This window comes from Zophobas morio, unplaced genomic scaffold (genome assembly GCF_036711695.1).
Source record: "Zophobas morio isolate AGI-343-1 ecotype UQ-CSIRO unplaced genomic scaffold, CSIRO_AGI_Zmor_V1 ptg000006l, whole genome shotgun sequence".
Taxonomy (NCBI): Eukaryota; Metazoa; Arthropoda; class Insecta; order Coleoptera; family Tenebrionidae; genus Zophobas; species Zophobas morio.
Window position 1 is genome coordinate 3,570,337 of NW_026972111.1, and position 21,420 is coordinate 3,591,756.

Below are 21,420 nucleotides of genomic sequence, written 5' to 3' on the forward strand. Positions count from 1 at the left end.
ATACTCCTCCCACTCGCACAAGCTCCACCCACCTTAATACATTGTTTCATTAGCCCGGGGAAAAAGGGCGGCGTTTGTAAGTATGTCTACTTTACGTATTTTTTTATTATTTAAATGTAAACGTTGACGGTAAAATAGTTTTTCGAAAAATAATTAAAATTTACAAAATCCAACTTCCGTCGCAGAGAGAATGCAAGCAATCGGCCGCCCACCCACCCGCCCTCTTTATTTTAGTGACTACTCTTGATATTGTTAATCAATGACAACATTATTATTACTGCAATCTTAAGCAAATCCATTAAACCGTTGGTGAGAAAATAGATAAATTGTTCAACAAGGTCTCTAAAAAGTATTAAACTGGTACTAAATCAGCATACCAGACGGAGAATCACATTTAAAAAACAATATAACCGATACTCCTCCGCCTCGCACAAACTCCACCCACTTTAATAAATCGTTTCATTAGCCCGGGGAAGAGCGGCGGCGTTTATAAGTGTGTCTACTTTACGCGTTTTTGTATTATTTAAATGTAAACGTTGACGGCAAAGCAGTTTTTCGAAAAATAATTAAAATTTACAAAATCCAACTTCCGTCGCAGAACCAATAAAATGAGTGATCAAAACGGAATAGGAGTACGTGGGCGGGGCCACTTTTGACTGTCTTTTAAGTCTTAGATTCTACAGCTTTTTAAATTAGAATTCGATTCCCATTTTACAGTAAATTAAATAAGTCAGTGAAATGGATAAAGGCGAAGGGCGGGTTTGAGATTAACTTTTTTCTATAGAGTTTTATGAACAAACAGCTGCCCCGCCCACCCACCCCTTCTTCACTCTAATGACTATTTTTAATATTTTTCAGTCTTATGACTCGAATCAAAAATTAGCCCCGCCCACTCGTTCTACATTTTCCTAGAGGATATGTTATTTCCCAAAACTAGTCTTACCTTAGGAAGTAGTAGCCCCGCCCACACGCGAATTTTTCATTCTAACGACGAATTTTATTTCTGTTCATTTAAGATCCACCGTTCATTCTGACCAGATAAAATCAAGCACTGAAATGGAGGCGGGGTGGGTGGGCGGGGTTAATTAATTCCATAAATTCGCCTAATAATATATCAATTTTTGAAAAACAAATAAATCAATAAAATGGGTTGTAGATTGTATGCCAAAAGAAGTGCATGTTCTTCAACATGAAAATACACGAAATATATCTTACTAAAGATACCAAACTTTAATTTTTTTTCATTTTATAATGAAGACCCTAAGAATTTTTATCTTCAGCCGTCTTAAACAATTAGGAAAAAAAACTTGCGCTACTAAGCCACGATTCATTTTTAATCCTAGGATTTAAAAATATAAATGCTAGGATTAAAAACAAACAATAATAATTAATCTCAAACTATATTTTTTCGTCAATTTTGAAAATATTAATAATGTTAAGACCTCATCAACATTTTGGCAAGGATACGTATATGAACTTGGATTAGTGCAGTGTAGTACTTGCTAAATAAGATTTGTTAAAATAAGACTGATTTTGGTAAATGACTGAACAATATTAAGGGTAATCACTGGAATAAAGAGGGGGTGGGTGGGCGGGGCTATTGCTTGCTTTACAAAGATTCTGTTTGAAACAGTTAAATTTAACCCCGCCCACCCACCCGTTTTCTCATTTTTTTCTTCAGAAATAAGAAATAAATGTAGCAAATAAGTAGTAAAACAAGAAAAAATACAATTAACTCTTTTTTTAACAGCCTACGTTCTATTAGTTCCCATTCTCACTTTACAAAAGAACACATAATTCGCAAAATTTTGCATTCGCTCCGCAAATTCAAATTATTACGAGGCGAAAATGTAGAAAAAGATTTAAAAATGAAACCCAAGTAGAAATCTTCTTGTGATACAACAACTACGTAAACAAGTTTATAACACAACGGAAAAGTGTAAATAATAACTTTGGTAAAACATGTACCCGAAAACGTAAGACGACACTCCCCTTATTCCCATCAAGCAAACTTCCCAAATCCGCAAAACCCCGACCACTAATCCCATCACTCCCATCATTTCAATAAATTGATTCCGATTTAAAACCTAATCCGGCCGGACCGCGTCCCTCCCCCCGCCCCCTCCATCCGATGATAAATCGCCCGTTCCTGCAACAAAACGTCAAAAATTGGCGGGGCGTCCGTCCACGCCGCACCGCCATAATGGCCTCTACCATTTAAATATGAAAAGAATATGAAAGGAGCCACTCGCCCCCGATACGGTCTTAATTATGCCGGTAATGGACCGCAATCCGCCACACTTAATGGAAATAATGGAGATCCGGAATGATGATCATAACAGATTTACTCCGTCGGATAGATTTATAATGTTTTTATTTTTTCGTCTGGACGGAAAGTCTAGAGGGAGGGACCTCGCCGAGTTATTTCCTCTCGGTCCAAAAAATCCATTAAGCGCGGAAGCAATTTACCAGGAGTTAACACATCGGAGCGCCGCGAACGCGCTTCCGACGAAGAGAATTGACCACTTACCGGGGTCGTGGAGGCGGCGACGCTCTTGGCCTTGAGGGTCTGGAGGTGGTTGGGCAAGGCGGAGGCGGAGGGCGGCTGTTCGGGCGCGGGGGGTGGCCGGGCGGCCTCGAAGCGGCGCATCTTCGCGGCCTCGATCTCCTGGGCGATGAGCTGCTTGTTGGAGTAGGAGAGGGTCCTGGAGGCGGCGAAAGAGGCGATTTCGTCAATACCGGGATCTGTATTAACCCCAATATCATTCCTCGTCGTCCTACAGGAAAACCAGACCCAACCTTACCCAACTTATACACATAGGCACCTTCGGCAGTCCGTTCCTGCACATAGTTCAAGTTGTAGTCGACCATCACATTGACGACGCGATCCAGAACTTTCTTCTCTTCTTCGGTGTACAAGTGCAAACTTATCGGTCGGAACGAAGGTGCAAGAATCGTCATGAACATGGGGATTAGGTCCAAAATCAAGGTCGACGGATCGACGTACGAGCGGATCGAGGGCTGCATGCCCCGCATTAATTCCCCGATAATCGCTTTCTGTCTATTTTGCTTCATTCTCGCCTGGAACAAAACGGTTCTAATTGAAAAAGTACAAAGCTGGAGACTTGACGCCCTATCACTCTCCGAGGTACAATTTTCAAAGTAGAGACGTTAATTACCGGACAAGTATTGGATGATATCTTTTTAAATGTAACGAGTTTGCTCGGCCCGCTGCATAATTCACGATCTCATTAAAGGGGAAGCAGGGCCGGATTTGGATGGCGGGTTTTTCTGTGACGCGGCGCCACTGTTTAACATAATCTTTCTTTTAGACGTTATAAAAACACGGTTTTTGATGTTGCAATTTTGGTTTTTTAATTGGGATCGTGACGACTTCGTGCTAATATACGATTTCCGGGAAATGCCACGGTCGTCACTGAGGGTTATTTGTTTCTTTAATGCGAGTTTATAGCTGTGGCTAGAAACGTTCCATGCATTTAATAATTGTTTGAAATTACGTCAACAGATTGTGGCGGGGATGAAAAAATTGTTCTTTCATTCTACAGTTTTTTACGATTTTTTTCATTTTTCTCGATTATTTCAAATGTGCTGAACCAAAATGAGTTAATGTTCGTAATCCATCAAAAATCCCTAATCAGCTTAAATTTTTTCGACAATTTTCTGGAAATTATTTTGCCATTTTCATCGATTACTTGAAAACATTTCTCAAATTAAATGTGCATTCCGGTTTCTAATTTACGAAAAATTCCTGTAAACCGGAAGTTTTTATATAGAAATCAAACCCATTGTAATAATATTTTTTTTTTTTTTAAATTGTTTGCCCATTTGTTGCGGTTAAATGAATATAGATATAAAAAACGTGTCTGGAATTTTCAACATATTATTGCTTTTTCAAATCGAATTATTCTCGTCTCTTTTAGGAGAAAACTTGACTTTAGATTCGAAATCTGTAGAAAATTCTCCTGCTTTTACCAATAAATAAAGACTGTTTTAACGTTTTTTTGTAAAACATTTTCCCGTTTTTCTCGCTTATTACCAGAGATGTAAAAAATGATTTTGGAATGGCAATCTACCAGAAACCCTATATGCTAGTGTTTTTTTTTATATTCGAAGAGCCCATTGTTGACTTTTTTTTTTTTGAAAATGTTTGGACATTAAAATTTGGAATTTTAGAAATATTGTAATGATTATTTTAGATTTTTTCTTCGAAATTACCTATCTACCCATTTGTCTCAGTTAAATACAGAAATGTAATAAGCATGACTACAGATTCGGAATTCGGAAGTTTGTGCTATTTTTCGCAATAATCCAGTCATTTTCGAAAAATTTTTGGAAAATGTGTTCCCACTTTCCTCATCTTTTTGAAGACCAAATTTTTTTTAATTTCAAAATCTGTAGAAGATTCTTCATGAGTTTATCATATTCCACGGTAAATAAAGACTATTTTACGTTTTTTGGATTTTTTTTAATGTTTTCCCCCGTTTTCTCACTTATTCAAGAGAAGTAAAAAAAAATTACTTGGGAATCGCAATCTACAAGAATCTCTCTATGTGCTAGTGTTTTTGTTTTTCTCTTCGAAGAGCCAATTGTAACACTTTTTTTTTTTGAAAATTTTGGAAAAATATTTTCCAATTTTCTGCAGTTATTTCGACAACTGTATGAAATTTACCTTTAGTTTCATTACCTGCGAAAAATTCTCCGTAAATCGGACATTTTTTTATAGAATTGAAACCCAAAGTAACAATTATTTTAGAATTTTTTGGAAATTATTTTTTACAAATTTGATTTTAAAACTGAACATTGTGAAAATATTACTCCATGACAAAAAACACATTATATTTTTGGAATCAGCACGTCGAAATGTACATCCAGATTTTTTGGTGGATTTTTAGACAACTTTTGCAAACGTCAAATTTTTCCCTGTCTTCAAAATTTCGACCAACTTTTTGATCATTTTCGAAACTATTAAATACGTTTTCTTGTGAATTTTGAGCTCTAGAAGTCCCTGCTGACGTCGTTTCTTCGATAATTGCAACGGTTTTTCCAGAATCGTCCATTGAAATGTCGCAATTTTTGAAATTTTTAAATAATTTGACTTTTTATTATTATTCGCCCCACCCTCTTCTTCAAATTTCCACCCATTCTGATCGTGTTCAAAACGTAACTGAATATATTTTTGTTTTTCTCTTCTAAGAGCCGATTGTAACACTTTTTGGAAAATTTTGAGAAATTATTTTCCAATTTTCCTCGGTTTATCATCTACGAAAAACTCTATTTGCTAGAGCTTTTTTTATGCAAAAGCTTATTGAAACATTTTTTAGAAAATGTTTGGAAATTATTTTCCCATTTTTATTAATTTATATTTGAAAAACTATGCATTCAGACTTATAATTTTAGAAACATTCTCTATAAGTCGGACTTTCTTGTTAGAAATAGGACTCAGTATAATAATTATTATTAGTTAAATACAGAGGTGTAATAAACATGACTACAGATTCGGAATTTTCAAAAAGTTAAAGTTCGTGCTTTTTCCGCGCCAATCAAGTCATTTTTGAAAAATTTTTGGAAAATGTGTTCTCACTTTCCTCGTCTATTTGGAGACCAAAATTGACTTTAATTTCGAAATCCGTAGAAGATTCTTCATGAGTTTATCATTTTCCAAGGTATCAAAGAATATTTTACGGTTTTTGGATTTTTTTTAGAAATATTTTCCCATTTTCTCACTTATTTAAGAGGAGTAAAAAAGTGACTTCGGAAACGCAATCTACGAGAATCTCTCTGAGCTAGTGTTTTTATTTTTCTATCCGAAGAGCCTATTATAACACTTTATTTTGGAAAATTTTGGAAAAATATTTTCCAATTTTCTGCAGTTATTTCGACAACTGTATTAAAAGTGCCTTTAGTTTCATTACCTGCGAAAAATTCTGCATAAACCGGCCACTTTTTTATGGAAATGGAACCCAAAGTAATAAGTATTTTAGATTTTTTTGGAAATATTTTTTTTTTATTTTATTTTAAAACTGAACATTGCAAAAATATTACTCCGTGATCATAAACACGCTATATTTTTGAAATCCGCACGTAGAGATCCATCCAAAATTTTTTGTTGATTTTCTGACAACTTTTTTAAAAGTGAAATTTTTCCCTTTCTTCAAATTTCGACTAAATTTTTGGAAAATTTTGAAACTTAATTGAATACATTTTCTTGTAGATTTCGAGCTCTAGAAGTCTTGTCGGCCTTGTTTCTCCGATAGGAGTTTTTTCTTTATCCAAAAACTTATTGAAACATTTATTGAAATTTTTTTGGAAAATGTGTTCCCACTTTCCTTGTCTATTTGAAAACCAAAATTGACTTTACTTTCGAAATCCATAGAAGATTCTTCATGAATTTACCATTTTCCAGGGTAAATAAAGACTGTTTAACTTTTTTTTTTGGATTTTTTTTTGAATTTTTTTCCCGTTTTCTCACTTATTCAAGAGGAATAAAAAAATTGACTTTGGAATCGCAATTACGAAAATCTCTCTATGTGCTAGAGACTTTTTTGGAAAATTTTGGAAAATTATTTTCCAATTTTGCACGGTTATTTCGACAACTATAATAAAAGTGGCTTTAGGTTCATTACCTGCAAAAAATTCTCTGTAAACCGGACATTTTTTTATAGAAATGGAACCCAAAGTAATTATTTTAGATCTTTTGGAAATTATTTTTTAAAAAATTGACTCTAAAACTGAACATTGCGAAAATATTACTTCGTGACCATAAACACGCTATATTTTTGGAATCAGCACGTCGAGATCTACATCACAAATTTCTTTGTGGATTTTTAGACAACTTTTTCAATAGTCAAATTTTTCCCCTTCTTCAAATTTGGACCCACTTTTTGATAATTTTCGAAACTTAACTAAATATATACATTTTCTTGTGGATTTGGAGCTCTAGAAGACCCTGCTGACGTCGCTTCTTCCATAATTGCAACGGTTTTTTCATAATCGTTTATTGAAATATCGCAATTTTTGGAATTTTTAAATATTTAATTTTACTGTCTTTATTATTACAACACCCTCTTCTTTAAATTTCGACCCATTTTCGACCGTTTTCGAAACGTAACTAAATACATTTTGGTTTTTCTCTTCGAAGAGCCAATTGCCACAATTTTTGAAAAATTTTGAGAAATTATTTTCCTATTTTCCTCGGTTTTTTCAACAACTACATTAAATGTGCCTTTGGGTTTATCATCTACGTAAAATTCTATTTTCTGGAGTTTTTTCTTCATCCAAAAACTTATTGAAACATTTTTCGGAAAATTTTCGAAAATGTGTTCCCACATTCTTCGTCTATTTGAAGACCAAAATTGAGTTTAATTTCGAAATCCGTAAAAGACTCTTCATGAGTTTATCATTTTCCAGGGTAAATAAAGACTATATTACGTTTTTTTGATTTTTTTTGAATTTTTTCCCCGTTTTCTCACTTATTCAAAAGAAGTAAAAAAATTGACTTCAAAATCGCAATCTACGGGAATCCCTCTATGAGCTAGTGTTTTTGTTTTTCTCTTCGAAAAGCCAATTGTAACAATTTTTTTGGAAAATTTTGGAAAACATTTTCCAGTTTTCCTCGGCTTTTTCAACAACTACATTAATTGTGCCTTCAGGTTTGTCATCTACGAGAAGCTCTATTTGCTAGTTTTTTTATCCAAAAACTTATTGAAAAATTTTTTTGGAAAATGTTTGTAAAATATGTTCCCACTTTCCTCGTCTATTAGACGACCAAAATTGACTTTAACTTCGAAATCCGCACAAGATTCTTCATGAGGTTATCATTTTCCAGCGCAAATAAAGACTATTTTACGTTTTTTTGGATATTTTTTTGGAAATTATTTTTCTTTTCCTCACTTATTCAAGAGGAGTAAAAAAGTGACTTCGGAATCGCAATCTATTCTAGGAGTCGATTAAACACTTTTTGGAAAATTTTGGAAAAATATTTTCCAATTTTCCTCGGTTATTTCAACAACTAAATATATTAAAAGTGCCTTTAGATTCATTACCTTCGAAAAATTTTCTGTAAACCAGACATTTTTTTTATAAAAATGGAACAAAATGTAATCATTATTTTACAATATTTTGGAAATTATTTTTTTTTAATTTTACTTTAAAACCGAATATTTAGAAAATATTGCTCCGTGACCATAAACACACTATATATTTTTGCAATCACCACGTCGAGATCTACATTCTAGAATTTTTTGTGGATTTTTAAACAACTTTTTCGAAAGTGAAAATTTTCCAATGGCCTTTCCTTCAAATTCCGATATTTTTGGAAACATAACTAAATGTACTTTCTTGGAGGTTTCGATTTCTAGAAGTCTTTTCTGACCTCTTTTCTTCGATAATTGCAATGGTTTTTCCAGAGTCGTCCACTGAAATATCGCAATTTTTGAAATTTTTAAATAATTTGACTTCAAAAACAGAATATTTCGAAAATATTACTCCGTGACCATCAACACACTATATATTTTTAGAATCAGCACGTCGAGATCTATATCCTTGAATTTTTTGTGGATTTTTAGACAACTTTTTCAAAAGTGAAATTTTTATTATTATTGGACCCATTTTCGAACATTTTCGAAACTTAACTAAACACATTTTTGTTTTTCTATTCGAAAAATTTTTTTGGAAAATTTTGGAAAATTATTTTCCAATTTTCCTATTACGTTATTTCAACACTTACATTAAAACAACTTTCAGATTCATAATCCACGGAAAATTTTCTGTCAACCGAAGTTTTGGTAACAGAAATGGAACCCGTTATAATAATTATTTTAGATTTTTTTGGAAATTGTTTACCCATTTGTTTCGGTTAAATGAGAGAGATAAAAAATGTAAATATGTGACAGCTAATTCCCGCCAATTTTATCCACTCTCCCCTACGAAACAAAGCAGTTTTGAAAAAATTTAGGAAAATGTGTTTCCGTTTTCCTTGTCTGTTTAGATAAGTTTTTTTTCCACTATTTCTGAACTTTCTTTTTAATTTTGTGGGAAAATATTATCTTGTTTTTGTCGTTTATTTGCAGAGGTGTCAAAAAAGTGGCCTCGGGTTCATAACCTACAAAACTCTCTTTTGGAAAATTTTTGGAAATTAGTTTCTTTTTTTCCTCGGTTATTTCGATAACGACATTAAAAATGCCTTTAGGTTCATTATCTACGAACAATTCTCTATAAACCGAACATTTTTTTATAGAAATGGAACCCGATGTAATAATTATTTTAGAATTTTTTGGAAATTATTTTTTAAAAATTTGACTTTAAGACCAAATGTTTCGGAAATATTGCTCTGTGACAATAAACATGGTATATTTTTAGAATCAGCACGTCGAGATCTATATTGCAGAATTTTTTGAGGATTTTTAGACAACTTTTTCAAACGTGAAATTTTTCCAATTTTGGGATTTTTTAAAAATTTTAATGTGAAACCGCATATTTCGAAAATATGGCTCCGTGACCATAAACACCATATACTTTAGGAATAAACACGTCGCCATCTATATCCCAGAATTTTTTGTGGATTTTTTAGACAACTTTTTCAAATGCTTCAAATTTCGGCACATTTTCGACCATTTTTGAAACTTAACTAAATACATTTTCTTGTAAATTTCCAGCTCTAAAAGCCACTTCCGGCCTCATTTCTTCAATATCTCCAACGGTTTTTCCAGAATCGCCCATTGAAAGATAGGAAATTTTCAAAAATTTTAAAAATTTGACTTTATATCTCAGAATTTTTTGTGGATTGTTTGACATTTTCAAAAGTTAATTTTCAACAAATTGTTGTTTTTTTCATTTAGAATCGAGTTGATTTTGAAAAATTTTTGGAAAATGTGTTCCAGTTTTCCTCCTCAATTTGAAGAGCAAAATTGACTCAAAATTCAAAATCGGTGGAAAATTCTCAATAAGTTTGTCCTTTTTCCACTAAACGTTTTGTCTTTGGATTTTTCTTTCTTTTTCTAAAGTTATTTACCCATTTTCCTCATTGATTTATAAAGATTTCGATTCTCTTTTGTTTTAGTTTGACACTGAGATTAATTTAGAGAGTTTGGAAAACTGAAGAAAACGAATGTATTTATCCCCCCGGAAAATTAGTGACGTTCAGTTTAACAAATTATTAAATAAATCTACTCGTGCTGCAGTAATTAGTACAAATAAAACCCAGCGACAGCGATGCCTAAAAAAATGTTTGGGGCTCGAGCGAACCCCGTCCGTCTGCCCCCCTCAATCCGACCCTGCCCCCGTCCAAATTGCTTAAATCAAAAGAAAATCTCGCAGTTTTCGTGCGCGCACTTTTTAATACGTTTTCATTTCTTTAAAAGGGTTTCTCAACAACCGGAGCGTAATTACGCCACACAATAAGTACTCATTAATTATTCGGAAGGCGGCGCTTTGTTCCCACGCGTCCTCTTTTCCCGGATAGAATTTCAAATTATAAAGCCGACAACACATAAATTCGGACCGACTGTCAAAAACTTTAAACTCTTCATCTTCGTTGGCGCGCTAAACTGTCCGATGGATAATTTATTTAAGACGGATGCGAAGGGGTGGAAAAATGGATGCCTTCCAACGAATAATGGGAGGAAAGTTTTGTTAAGTCGCCGAGTTCTGGTTTGGGGGGAATTAGGCGCGGATTCGTTACAGGTGCGACCAGGCTGAGATTGTCCCATTTCGGTAATGGTGAAAGTTTTTATTTATTGACGCTGAAATAGGTATAATACAAATTAAAACAATGGTCACTTAAAAATTCATTTGTTCAATGTTGTGTTCGTTTTCTGTTAGGGGATTTATGTTAGTTGATGAAAAATTATTAAAATTTTTTGTCACTTTTGTTTTCTGATCACCTCTTATGAAGTTTAAGCCAGTGACATAAATAACACTCCCGCAACTATTTTAACCTCAATTCTTCAACTCTTCGATTTTCGATTTTTGTTTTCTTCAGTTTTTCAATTTGCAATTTTTCGAGTTTTCAAGTTTAAATTGTTCAGTTTTTCAATTTAAAAACTTTGGAAGTTTTCAATTGTCGATTTAAAATTTCTCGAGTTTTCAATGTTTAATTTTTCAATTTTTCGTTTCTTCAACTTTTTCAACTTGCAATTTTTCAATGCTCCATTTTCTTGTTTCTTCATTTTGGCAATGTGTTCGAGTTAGCATTTTTAAAATTATACATATTTATATATAATATTATTACTATTATTTTTCGTTTCGGTTTTTTATTTTCTTTATTTTTAAATTTTTAGATTTATCAATCTTCAGATTTTATCTTGTTTCTTTATTTCAATGTGAAACTTTCAATTCTTGGGTTTTCCAATTTTTCGATTCGATTCGTTTTTTTTTCTTTCCAATTCTTCAATTCATTAATGTTTTTCGATTTTTAAGTCTGTCGATTTTTAGTTTTTGAATGTTTCGATTTTTCGTTTCTCCAATTCTGATTTTTAATTTTTTTATTTTTTTAAATTTTCCAACTTTTGAATTTTTCCAAATTTAGATTTTGCAATTTTTCAATTCAAAATTTCTACAGTTTTCAATTTTTCGATTCTTTAATTTTTCATTTCTTCAAATTTTCGATTTGCAATTTTTCGTTCGATTTTTCATTGTTCTAGTTTTAAACTTTAAATTTTTCAGTTTTTCAATTTTCCAACATTTGAATTTTTCAATTTTTTGATTTAAAATTTTAATATCTCAAATTTTCGATTCTTTAATTTTTCATTTCATCAGTTTTTTGATTTGCAATTTTTCGTTTCGGTTTTTTATTTTCTTTGTTTTTTCAATTTTTCGGTTTTTCAATTTTTCGGTTTTTCAGTGTTCTGGTTTTATAATTTTTCCTCATTTTCTTTGGAATTTTAAATTTCTCGACTTTTAGTTTTTAGTGTTTCAATGTTTTTTATCTTCAGTTCATGGATTTGCAATTTTTCGAGTTTTCAAATTTAAATTTTTAAGTTTTTCATTTTCCAACTTTAGAATTTTTCCGATTTTTAAATTTCTAATTTTTCAGTTTTCGATTTTCCAACTTTTGTATTTTTCCAATTTTTGTATTTAAAATTTTTAGTTTTCAATTTTTATTATATTAGATTTTATAATTTTTCTTTATTTCAATGTGAAATTGTTCAATTTTTGGGATTTCCAATTTTTCAATTCAATTCGTTTTTGCTTCTTTCCAATATTATTTTTTTTCGATTTTTAAGTCTCTGGATTTTTAGTTTTTTAATGATTCAATTTTTCGTTTCTTCAGTTCCTCGATTTGCGATTTTTCGAGTTTTTAAGTTTAAATTTTTAATTTTTTTAAATTTTCCAATTCAAAATTTCTAATTTTTCAATTTTTTAATTTTTCATTTCGATTTTTTATTTTTGGAGTTTTCAAATTTTAATTTTTCAGTTTTTCGATTTAAAATATCTAGTCTTCAAATTTTAATATCTCAAATTTTTGGATTCTTTAATTCTTCATTTCTTCATATTTTTGCTTTGCAATTTTTCGTTTCGGTTTTTTATTTTCTTTGTTTTTTCAATTTTTCGGTTTTCGTGTTCTGATTTTAGAATTTTTCATCAATATTAAGTTTAAATTTTTCAGTTTTTTAATTATCCAAATTTTGAATTTTTCCGATTTTTAGATTTTGCAATTTTTCAATTCAAAATTTCTAAAGTTCTCAATTTTTAATTTTTCAATTTTTCGATTCTTCAATTTTGCATTTCTTCAAATTTTCGATTTGCAATTTTTCGTTCAGATTTTTTATTTTTCGAGTTTTCAAGTTTCAATTTTGCAATTTTCCAACTTTTGAATTTTTTAATTTTTAGATTTTGCAATTTTCCAACTTTTGAATTTTTCAATTTTTAGAATTTGCAATTTTTCGATTTAAAATTTCTAGTTTTAAAATTTTAATATCTCAAATTCTCGATTCTTGAATTATTCATTTCTTCATATTTTCGATTTACGAAATTTTTCGTTTCGGTTTTTTATTATCTTTATTTTTGCGTTTTCTGATTTTTCAATGTTTCTGTTTTTTATTTTCTTTGTTTTTTCAATTTTTCGGTTTTTAAGTGTCCTGATTTTATAATTTTTCATCTATTTTTTTGGAATTTTAAATTTCTCGATTTTTAGTTTTTAATGTTTCAGTTTTTTGTCTCAGTTCCTCGATTTGCAATTTTTCGAGTTTTCCAGTTTAAATTTTTGAGTTTTTCATTTTCCAACTCTAGAATTTATTAATTTTTTAGATTTCTAATTTTTTATTTATTTCTTCAAATTTTCGATTTGCAATTTTTCGTTTTCGTTTTTTATTTGATTTATTTTTACAAGTTTTCGATTTTCCAATGTTCCGAATTTATAAATTTTAGTTTTTTCACTTTAAATTTTTTGTTTCTTCAATTTTTCAATTCAAAATTTTCAGTTTTCAATTTTTATTATATTAGATTTTATAATTTTTCTTTATTTCAATGTGAAATTTTTCAATTTTTGGGTTTTCCAATTTTTCAGTTCAATTCGTTTTGCTTCTTTCCAATATTTTTTTTAATTTTTTTAAATTTTCCAACTTATGAATTTTTCAATTCAAAATTTCTCGAGTTTTCAATTTCTAATTTTTCAATTTTTTAATTTTTCATTTCTTAAATTTTCTATTTGCAATTTTTCGTTCCAATTTTTTATTTTTGGAGTTTTCAAGTTTTAATTTTTCAGTTTTTCGATTTTCCAACTTTTGAATTTTTCAACTTTTAGATTTTGCAATTTTTCGATTTAAAATTTCTAGTTTTCAAATTTTAATATCTCAAATTTTTGGGTTCTTTAATTTTTCATTTCTTCATATTTAAAATTTTTCGTTTCGGTTTTTTATTTTCTTTGTTTTTTCAATTTTTCGGTTTTTCACTGTTCTGATTTTATATTTTTTCATCAATTTTAAGTTTGTATTATTCAGTTTTTCAATTTTTCGATTCTTTAATTTTCAATTTCTTCAAATTTTCAATTTACAATTTTTCGTTTCGGTTTTTTATTTTCTTAATTTTTACAAGTTTTCGATTTTTCAATATTCCGAATTTATAACTTTGTGTTTTTTCACTTTCAGTTTTTCGTTTCTTCAATTTTTCAATTTACAATTTCACAAGTTTTCAATTTCTAATTTTTCAGTTTTCGATTTTCCAACATTTGTTTTTTTCCAATTTTCAGATTTTGCAATTTTTGATTTCAAAATTTTTAGTTTTCAATTTTTCGATTATTTAATTTTTCATTTCTTCAATTCTTCGTTTCGGTTTGTTTTCTTTATTTTTACAATTCTCCGGTTTTTCAATTTTCAATGTCCTCATCTTATTTTTTCTTGCAATATGAAATTTTTCAGAATATGGGTTTTCCAATTTTTCGAATCGATTATTTTTTTCTTTCCAAGTTTTCTATTATTGAATTTTTTTTCGATTTTTAAGTTTCTCAATTTTAAGTTTTTAAATGTTCATTTAAATTCTCGTTCATTTCTGTCCTCCTTGAGTTTTACCTTATTTGTGAGTTCGGTTCGGCGGGATTATCACTCTAATAAATTCATGCTTTTATTAGTTCGGTAGTGACTAATTAATAATAAAATATATATGTGCCGCTAGTCTAATAAACGGAACAATGAAATTACGTTTGTTCATTTTTTATTTCGGCGAGTTGCACTGTTCCAGTTTAAAAAGTTTACTGAATGTTATATTTGTTAATAAATTATAAATATTTATATCTGTAAAAGTGAGTTTGTGGTCAAGTCGTAGAAACCTTTCTTTACTCGAAAACAAACAAAAAAATGAAAAAAAAAAATCTTTTACCGGCCAGAATATTCGATGTCAATGAATGTATAGATAAAAGTTTTACTTCTTGACTATATACACACTCTAAGATTCGGCTGACTGTATTATATCAGCATATTGCTCCATTTTCGTAGTCCGTTCTGTGTGAAATGCAGGAAGCTCTTGTTAAGTTTTTCTTTCGAATATTTTTATGTGTATTGTTTTCTCGTGGCGTCAGTAATATGCCGATAACATACATGAACCTGTTCTTCCTGGCTCCTGGTGACTCTGAGTGACCTAGGTCGTCGGGTATTGCACAACTGCAGTAAAAGCAATTTTGTCTAGGTATGGGAAATGTGTCAACGTGCGAATGGGTGCGCGCGCAGGTGTGTGTGAATTCATCGTTGTGAGCTGATCTAAGCAGTATTCTTTTGTTTTATTTGTTTATTGTTTTGCCAATATTGTATATGTGAACACAATGTGAGATTCAAAGCATGCGCATGGTGAAAACTGCCTGTAATGAATCTTGTATCTATAAATATATAAATAAATGAATAAAATATGAAATTATATTATAAATGAATAAATGTTTCAATTTTTCCTTTCTTCAGGTCTTTAATTTGCAATTTTTCTAAATTTAAAAAAAAATCAGTTTTTCATTTTTGCAACTTTCGAATTTTCCAATTTTTCGATTATTTAATTGTTGATTTCTTCAAATTTTCGATTTACAATTTCTCGTTTCAGTTTTTATTTTCTTAAGTTTAAAATTTTTCGTTTTTCCAAGGGTCCGATTTTATAAGTTTTTGGCTTTGTACTTTTAATTTTTTACATTTTTCGTCTCTTCAATTTTTCGATTTGCAATTTCACGAATTTTCAATTCTTAACTTTTCACGTTTTTGATTTTTCAATTTTTCGTTTTGCACGTTTTCGTTTCGGTTTATTATTTTCTTTATTGTTTTAATTTTTCGGTTTTTCCTTTTTCACTGTGAAAATTTTCAGTTTGTGGGTCGAAGAATTGATTCTATTCGTTTTTTCTTCTATCCAATTTTTCGATTCATTAATTTTTTCGATTTTTGGTTTTTTAATGTTTCAATTTTTGCTTTCTTCAGTTCTTCCGTTTGCAATTCTTCTAGTTTTCAAATTTAAATTTTTCTGTTCTTCAATTTTCCAACTTATGCATTTTTCAATTTTTGAATTTCTGAAAGTTCCGATTTAAAATTTTTTGTTTTTCAGTTTTAAATTTAAATATAGTTTTTCGATTTTCTAACTTTTGGATATCTCAGTTTTTACATTTTGTAATTTTTCGATTTGCAATTTCACGAGTTTTCAATTTTTAATTTTTTAATTTTTTGGTTTTTCGATTTTTCATTTCTTCAATTTTTCGATTTGCACATTTTGGTTTCGGTTTTATATTCCCTTTATTTTTTCAATTTTTCGTTTCTCCAATTCTTCGATTTGCATTTTTCAAGTTTTCAAGTTTAAATTTTTCAGTTTTTCAATTTTCCAACATTTAAATTTTTCAAATTTTAGATTTAAAATTTTAATTTTAAATTTTTGCATATTTTCGGTTTGCAATTTTTCGTTTCGGTTTTTTATTTTCTTTATTTCCAATTTTTCGACTTTTCAATATTTTGATTTTATAATTTTTCTCTTTTTTCAATTTGATGTTTTCCCAATTTTTCAAAAAGCTTCGTTTTTACCTTTTTTGCAATTTTTCCAAGTTTTCAATTTTTCATTTTTCAATTCATTAATTTTTCATTTTTTCAAATTTTCGATTCGCAATTTTTAGTTTCGGTTTTTAATTTTTTATTTTTACTGTTTTTCGATTTTTCAATGTGCTGATTCTACAATTTTTTGTTTCTCAATTTTAAAAAAAGAAAAAAATTGCAAAATTATAAAATTGAAAAATTAAACATGAATAAACAAAAAAGTATAAAATGAAAACTTTGAAAAACCTAAAAATTGGAAATCAAGAACTTCAAAAATTGAAGAAATCAAAAACTGAAAAATCGAAAGATTAAAAAATTGAGAAATTTAAAAATCGAAAAAGTGCAAAATCGGAAAAACGAAATATTGTGAAATCGAAATATTGAAAATTATAGAACTCGGAAATTTAAGCCTAAAATTGCAAAATTGAAAAATTTAAAAATTGGAAAATCGAGGAATTAAAACGAAAAAACGAAAAATTGTGATACAAAATCCAGAAAATAAAATTGAAAAATCTGGAAGTCGAGAAATTGAAAAATTGAAAAAATTAAAGTTGAAAAATTGAAAAGTCGTGATATTAAAAAATTGGTCGAACGTAAATAAATCCAGATTTTTCGAAAAATTATAAAATTTGATTTGTGAATTTATTCATTTATTTATTTATTTTTTATTTATTTAAATCTATACGATATGCCTAATACATATAAAATTTGACAACAATCGGGCAAGTAGTTTATATCTTTAATAAAAATTCCGACAGACAGCAGAGAAACAGACAGACGGAAACGGGAGACCTATTTTTTCGTACTCTTACACACAGGAAGTAAAAATAAACAAAAAAAATTCGTACGAGGCGTAACCCGAGCCCAATAATTATCGGAGGCGCTAAATTTCCAAAAAAATAGACAACACTCACCTCATATCCAGCACTCGGATACTGCAACTTCTGCCACGTCCTGCTCCCAAAAACAAAATGCCAAACCACGAACGCGTACTGCAAATACCTCGCCAACTCGTAATTCTGGGTGGAATAAATCTCCGTATTCAGCATATCACTATAACTAAACCACTCCAACGCCAAGCAAGTCTCGCTCATATCGACACTCTTAAAATTCATATGTGGATAATTCTCAAAAACCCCCTGCGCCACCTTCTCGTAGTCCCCAAATGAATTCACCCCGTCCAAAATTTTACCCATCCTCTCCCTCAAACCCCCAAACTTACTCCCACCTTTGCCCCTCTCAATCAAAAAAATGTCCTGCCAAACCGAAAAAATCCCCTTCTGGGTGTCTTTTTTCCCAACGCTGGCTTTATGCACGTCGGACAACGTGACCGGTTTATCCTGAGCCTTGAAAAAGTGGAGGACGGAAAGACACGAGCGGATGTCGTTTTGGGACTTTTCGGCCAGTGCAAGCATGGCCCCCATGTCGGTCTTGACCCTCTGCCACTTCGATATTTCCATCAAGCGTTCAGAAAGTCGGGTGTTGGAAGTCGGGGGGAAATTAACAACGAAAGCGACTTGTCTCAGGGGGCGCAACGACGGGACGTAGACGTCGTTACAAATACAAATAATCGGCCTCTTTAGCACGTTTTTTTCTTTTAGTTGGGATTTTTTCTTCGTTTTGGTGGCAGCCCCAGTGACGAACTTCACCAAATAGTCGATGGAAGCTGCAGGGGCTCCGTCTATCTCGTCAAAAATGAGACAATTGGGGCGCTTTTCGGTGTCCAGAACGGAGCGCATGGAGGTTGCGTTTTCTATGGACGTTTTGAAAGCGTCGATGCTTCGGTCATCGGAAGCGTTGATTTCGACGACGTTGTAGCCAGCGTGGCGAGCCACCATGTGCGCTAGGGTGGTCTTACCGAGACCCGGGGGGCCACAGAGAAGGGCCACCTTATGATGGGGTCTCCCGTGCTCGTCCAAATCCGTACACAAATCGATTTTATTTTTGGGTTGTTTCTCGTTGGGTTTGACGGGTTTAATTTTGGGTTTTCGCTTGAAGACGACTTTATCCCAGAGTTTGAGCCAACGCAGCATCACTCGATTGGTGCTTTCATCGCTCAAAAGCTCAAAGTATTTGCGCGGTTTGTACATATCCACCCACAGTTCTTTGTCGTCAGGAGTGGGATTAAAAAATTGTTCGTCTTGAGTTTCGACTTGTTTGAGAATAAGTTCTTGTGCTTGGGCCCATAAGTCTTGATTTGAGGCGGAGTCGCTCTTTGAACTAATTTCCTGGACTATTCTTTGTCGTTCTTCCAGCTCATATTGTTCTGAATGGAATCTTATATACACTCTTTGACCGTCATCTCTGGTTACCCCTATGAAAGGGTAGCTCGGTACGGTATACGACAAATTATTCTTGTCTCTATCGTGCACGCCAGTGTAGTCCCTCCTTACAACATCTGGGGCATCCCTCTCTTTAGCCAGTCTCCGTAACTCAATTATATGCTCAATCAAAGCCAACTCTTCCGCATTCTCACCCTCTGTACGCCTCTTTTTGGTCTGATTTTCAAACAAAATGTCGTCAATGTCGCCAAACAGCTCCTCAATTGTGCGTTTATTGGCATTCGAGGGCTCCACAGAACTCGGTACGTTAGCCCCCTCATCATCCTCAAGCGGAGCAAAATCGTCCTCGAATAAATCCTGCGACGGTGCGTCCTTTGTAGTAACTGTCGACGCAAAATCCAGACTTTTTCGCGAGTTCTTTGGACTTTTCTCCGGATCTAAAAATTTTGGGGTTAGGTTTAACCTCACTTTTTGTTTTCACCGGGATTACCTTCCTGGTCGCGCAGCACCTCGAGATCGTCGCCGTACATGAGGTCGAACTCATCTTCAGACGTGGGGAACTCCTCCATCGCGTCTGGAACGGTTTTTTCGACTGATTGTAGTAAATATTTTGGTTGGAGAATTTTCGCGCCACTGTGCGCCACTTGCCGGGTGGTGGCAGATTCGCGAACTAACACATCGAGATTGTTGGTTGCCTATACTTAGTAATTAAAGGCTTGGTTTCTGGTTTTTATTAGGTTGAACTATTTAAGAGGAATTTAATTATTGGTAGTTGTATATTTTCTTAACGGTGTAAATTTCACGAAGGAAGTGTTTAGGATCTAATTTGAGGTATTTGTGGGGTAATTATGGTGATTATTTGTTTTTAAAGTAGGTAAAGTGGGTCGTTAGGCCGTTAAGTTTTTGTTTTTGGGGGACCGTTATCTACGTATTAATAACGGTGTAGTAGTGGTTTTTGTTTAATTATTATGCAACGGCAATCGTGACAATTTTGTTTAGTGGGTAACATTATACTTTGTTTATTGTTATTTTTTAATATTTGTTTGTTAACAGATGCATGTTCATTTTTTTTACCTTTGTGAGTGTAAGTTAATTTTAAAAGTGTTGATTACAATAAATAAATTGCGCGCTCAAATGAAAAAGAAACGCTGATTGAGCGGAAAGACTGTTATTTGTGAGATACTAAGATACTTTAGCGCTTATTCGTCATTATTTAATGTTAATAAACTACACCATTATACTGTGTGGTAATTATGTAGAGGAAGATGGACTCATTTGGAATACTAAATTTTTCATAAGTACTGTTTCTTCATTTTGCAAAAAATGAATCCTTTATCATCAACAATGTGTTAAAATTTTTAAGGCAAAACCTGACTATTTGGCGCGTCGTTTGTTAACCAGGTGCTACATTGTTACTCACGGTCATTGTTCTTATAGTCAGAGGGGCAAACAATACTTCTTTCAAATCGTGTAACGATCTTGTGACCCCTGAACCCAGATTTAAATTGTATGTTCAAATCCTGTTTCGGAAAAATTGTATTGTTCGCCGAATATTCACAAACCGAGTCAATGCGGGCAACTATTTCTGCATTAATGACGCACTTAATTCTACTTTTTTTTCCAAACTGTTAAGCAAAGAATGTAATAACTTACCTAGCAACAACTAAATTTCCAGTCAGGAATTTAATTTATCAGAATTAATTAATCATACGACAGGAATTATTTTGCAAGACTTGAGATCGTTAGTTTCTAAGCTCTCTTTTTTTAACAATAATAATAATCGCAATATCATGTCGCTTCGGAATAATAAAGTTATCTATCTAATTGTCTATAGTTTTTTATTTCCTTAATTTTTTAAATTACGTAAATATAATGTTTAAGTTCAAACAACTTTATTTTAAGTAATAAATTTGGAACTGATATGTTTAGGATTAAATTTAATTGTAATAAAGTCCCATCTGTAAAATAGTATATTATTTTATAAGGAGCAAAAGTAACGATCCACAAAAAATTACTTCTCTCCGAATAAAATATACAATTTTTTTTTCAGACGTTTGCAATTAATAATAATAACAATAATAATGTTTATTAGTACATATAACAAAAGTCGTTGTACAAGTCACAAATTCAATACAAGGCACATTACATACATAAGGATTTTTATAACTTTAAAATCAAGTCAAAACATTGGATGGGGGCACAATTACTGAGGTAACACTGAGGAATTCATAATAATTGTAAAATGCATTTTTGATGAGATAATCTGATATTTGTCTCTTAAATTGCTTTATCCCAAGATTTTGAGTACTTTCTGATAATTTATTGTAAAATTTGACAGAGTAATAATTGAATGACTGGTTTCTTTTTAACCTTACAAAATTTGGAAGAAGTGCAGCGTTGTGACGTGTATTATACGAGTGAATATCTTTGTGTCTCATATGATTATTGATGTTAAGTTTAAGATGTAGCAGTGAATTTAATATATATATTGACGGTAGGGTTAATATTCTTAAGGATGTAAAATATGAACGGCAATCATCCCTATAACCTATGCCAGCAAGAATTCTTATTGCTCTTCTTTGGAGCCTAAATATGCGATTACAGATGCTGGCATGACCCCATGTTAGGATACAGTA

The 21,420-nt window shown here is 31.5% G+C and overlaps 1 protein-coding gene across 1 annotated transcript in view; it reads right to left on the minus strand.

The window, feature by feature from the left end:
* LOC135123350 (chromosome transmission fidelity protein 18 homolog) overlaps positions 1–19,432 on the minus strand; it is a 156,427-nt gene extending 136,995 nt beyond the window's left edge. Inside the window, exons 1-4 of the mRNA XM_064047910.1 lie at positions 19,275–19,432; positions 17,417–19,221; positions 2,805–3,081; positions 2,531–2,745 (exon numbers count right to left, since the gene is read on the minus strand). Coding sequence (XP_063903980.1) covers positions 2,531–2,745; positions 2,805–3,081; positions 17,417–19,221; positions 19,275–19,353 — 2,376 coding nt within the window. The 5' untranslated portion in view covers positions 19,354–19,432. The remainder of the gene's footprint in view (positions 1–2,530; positions 2,746–2,804; positions 3,082–17,416; positions 19,222–19,274) is intronic.
* Between the last annotated feature and the right edge of the window lie 1,988 nt (positions 19,433–21,420).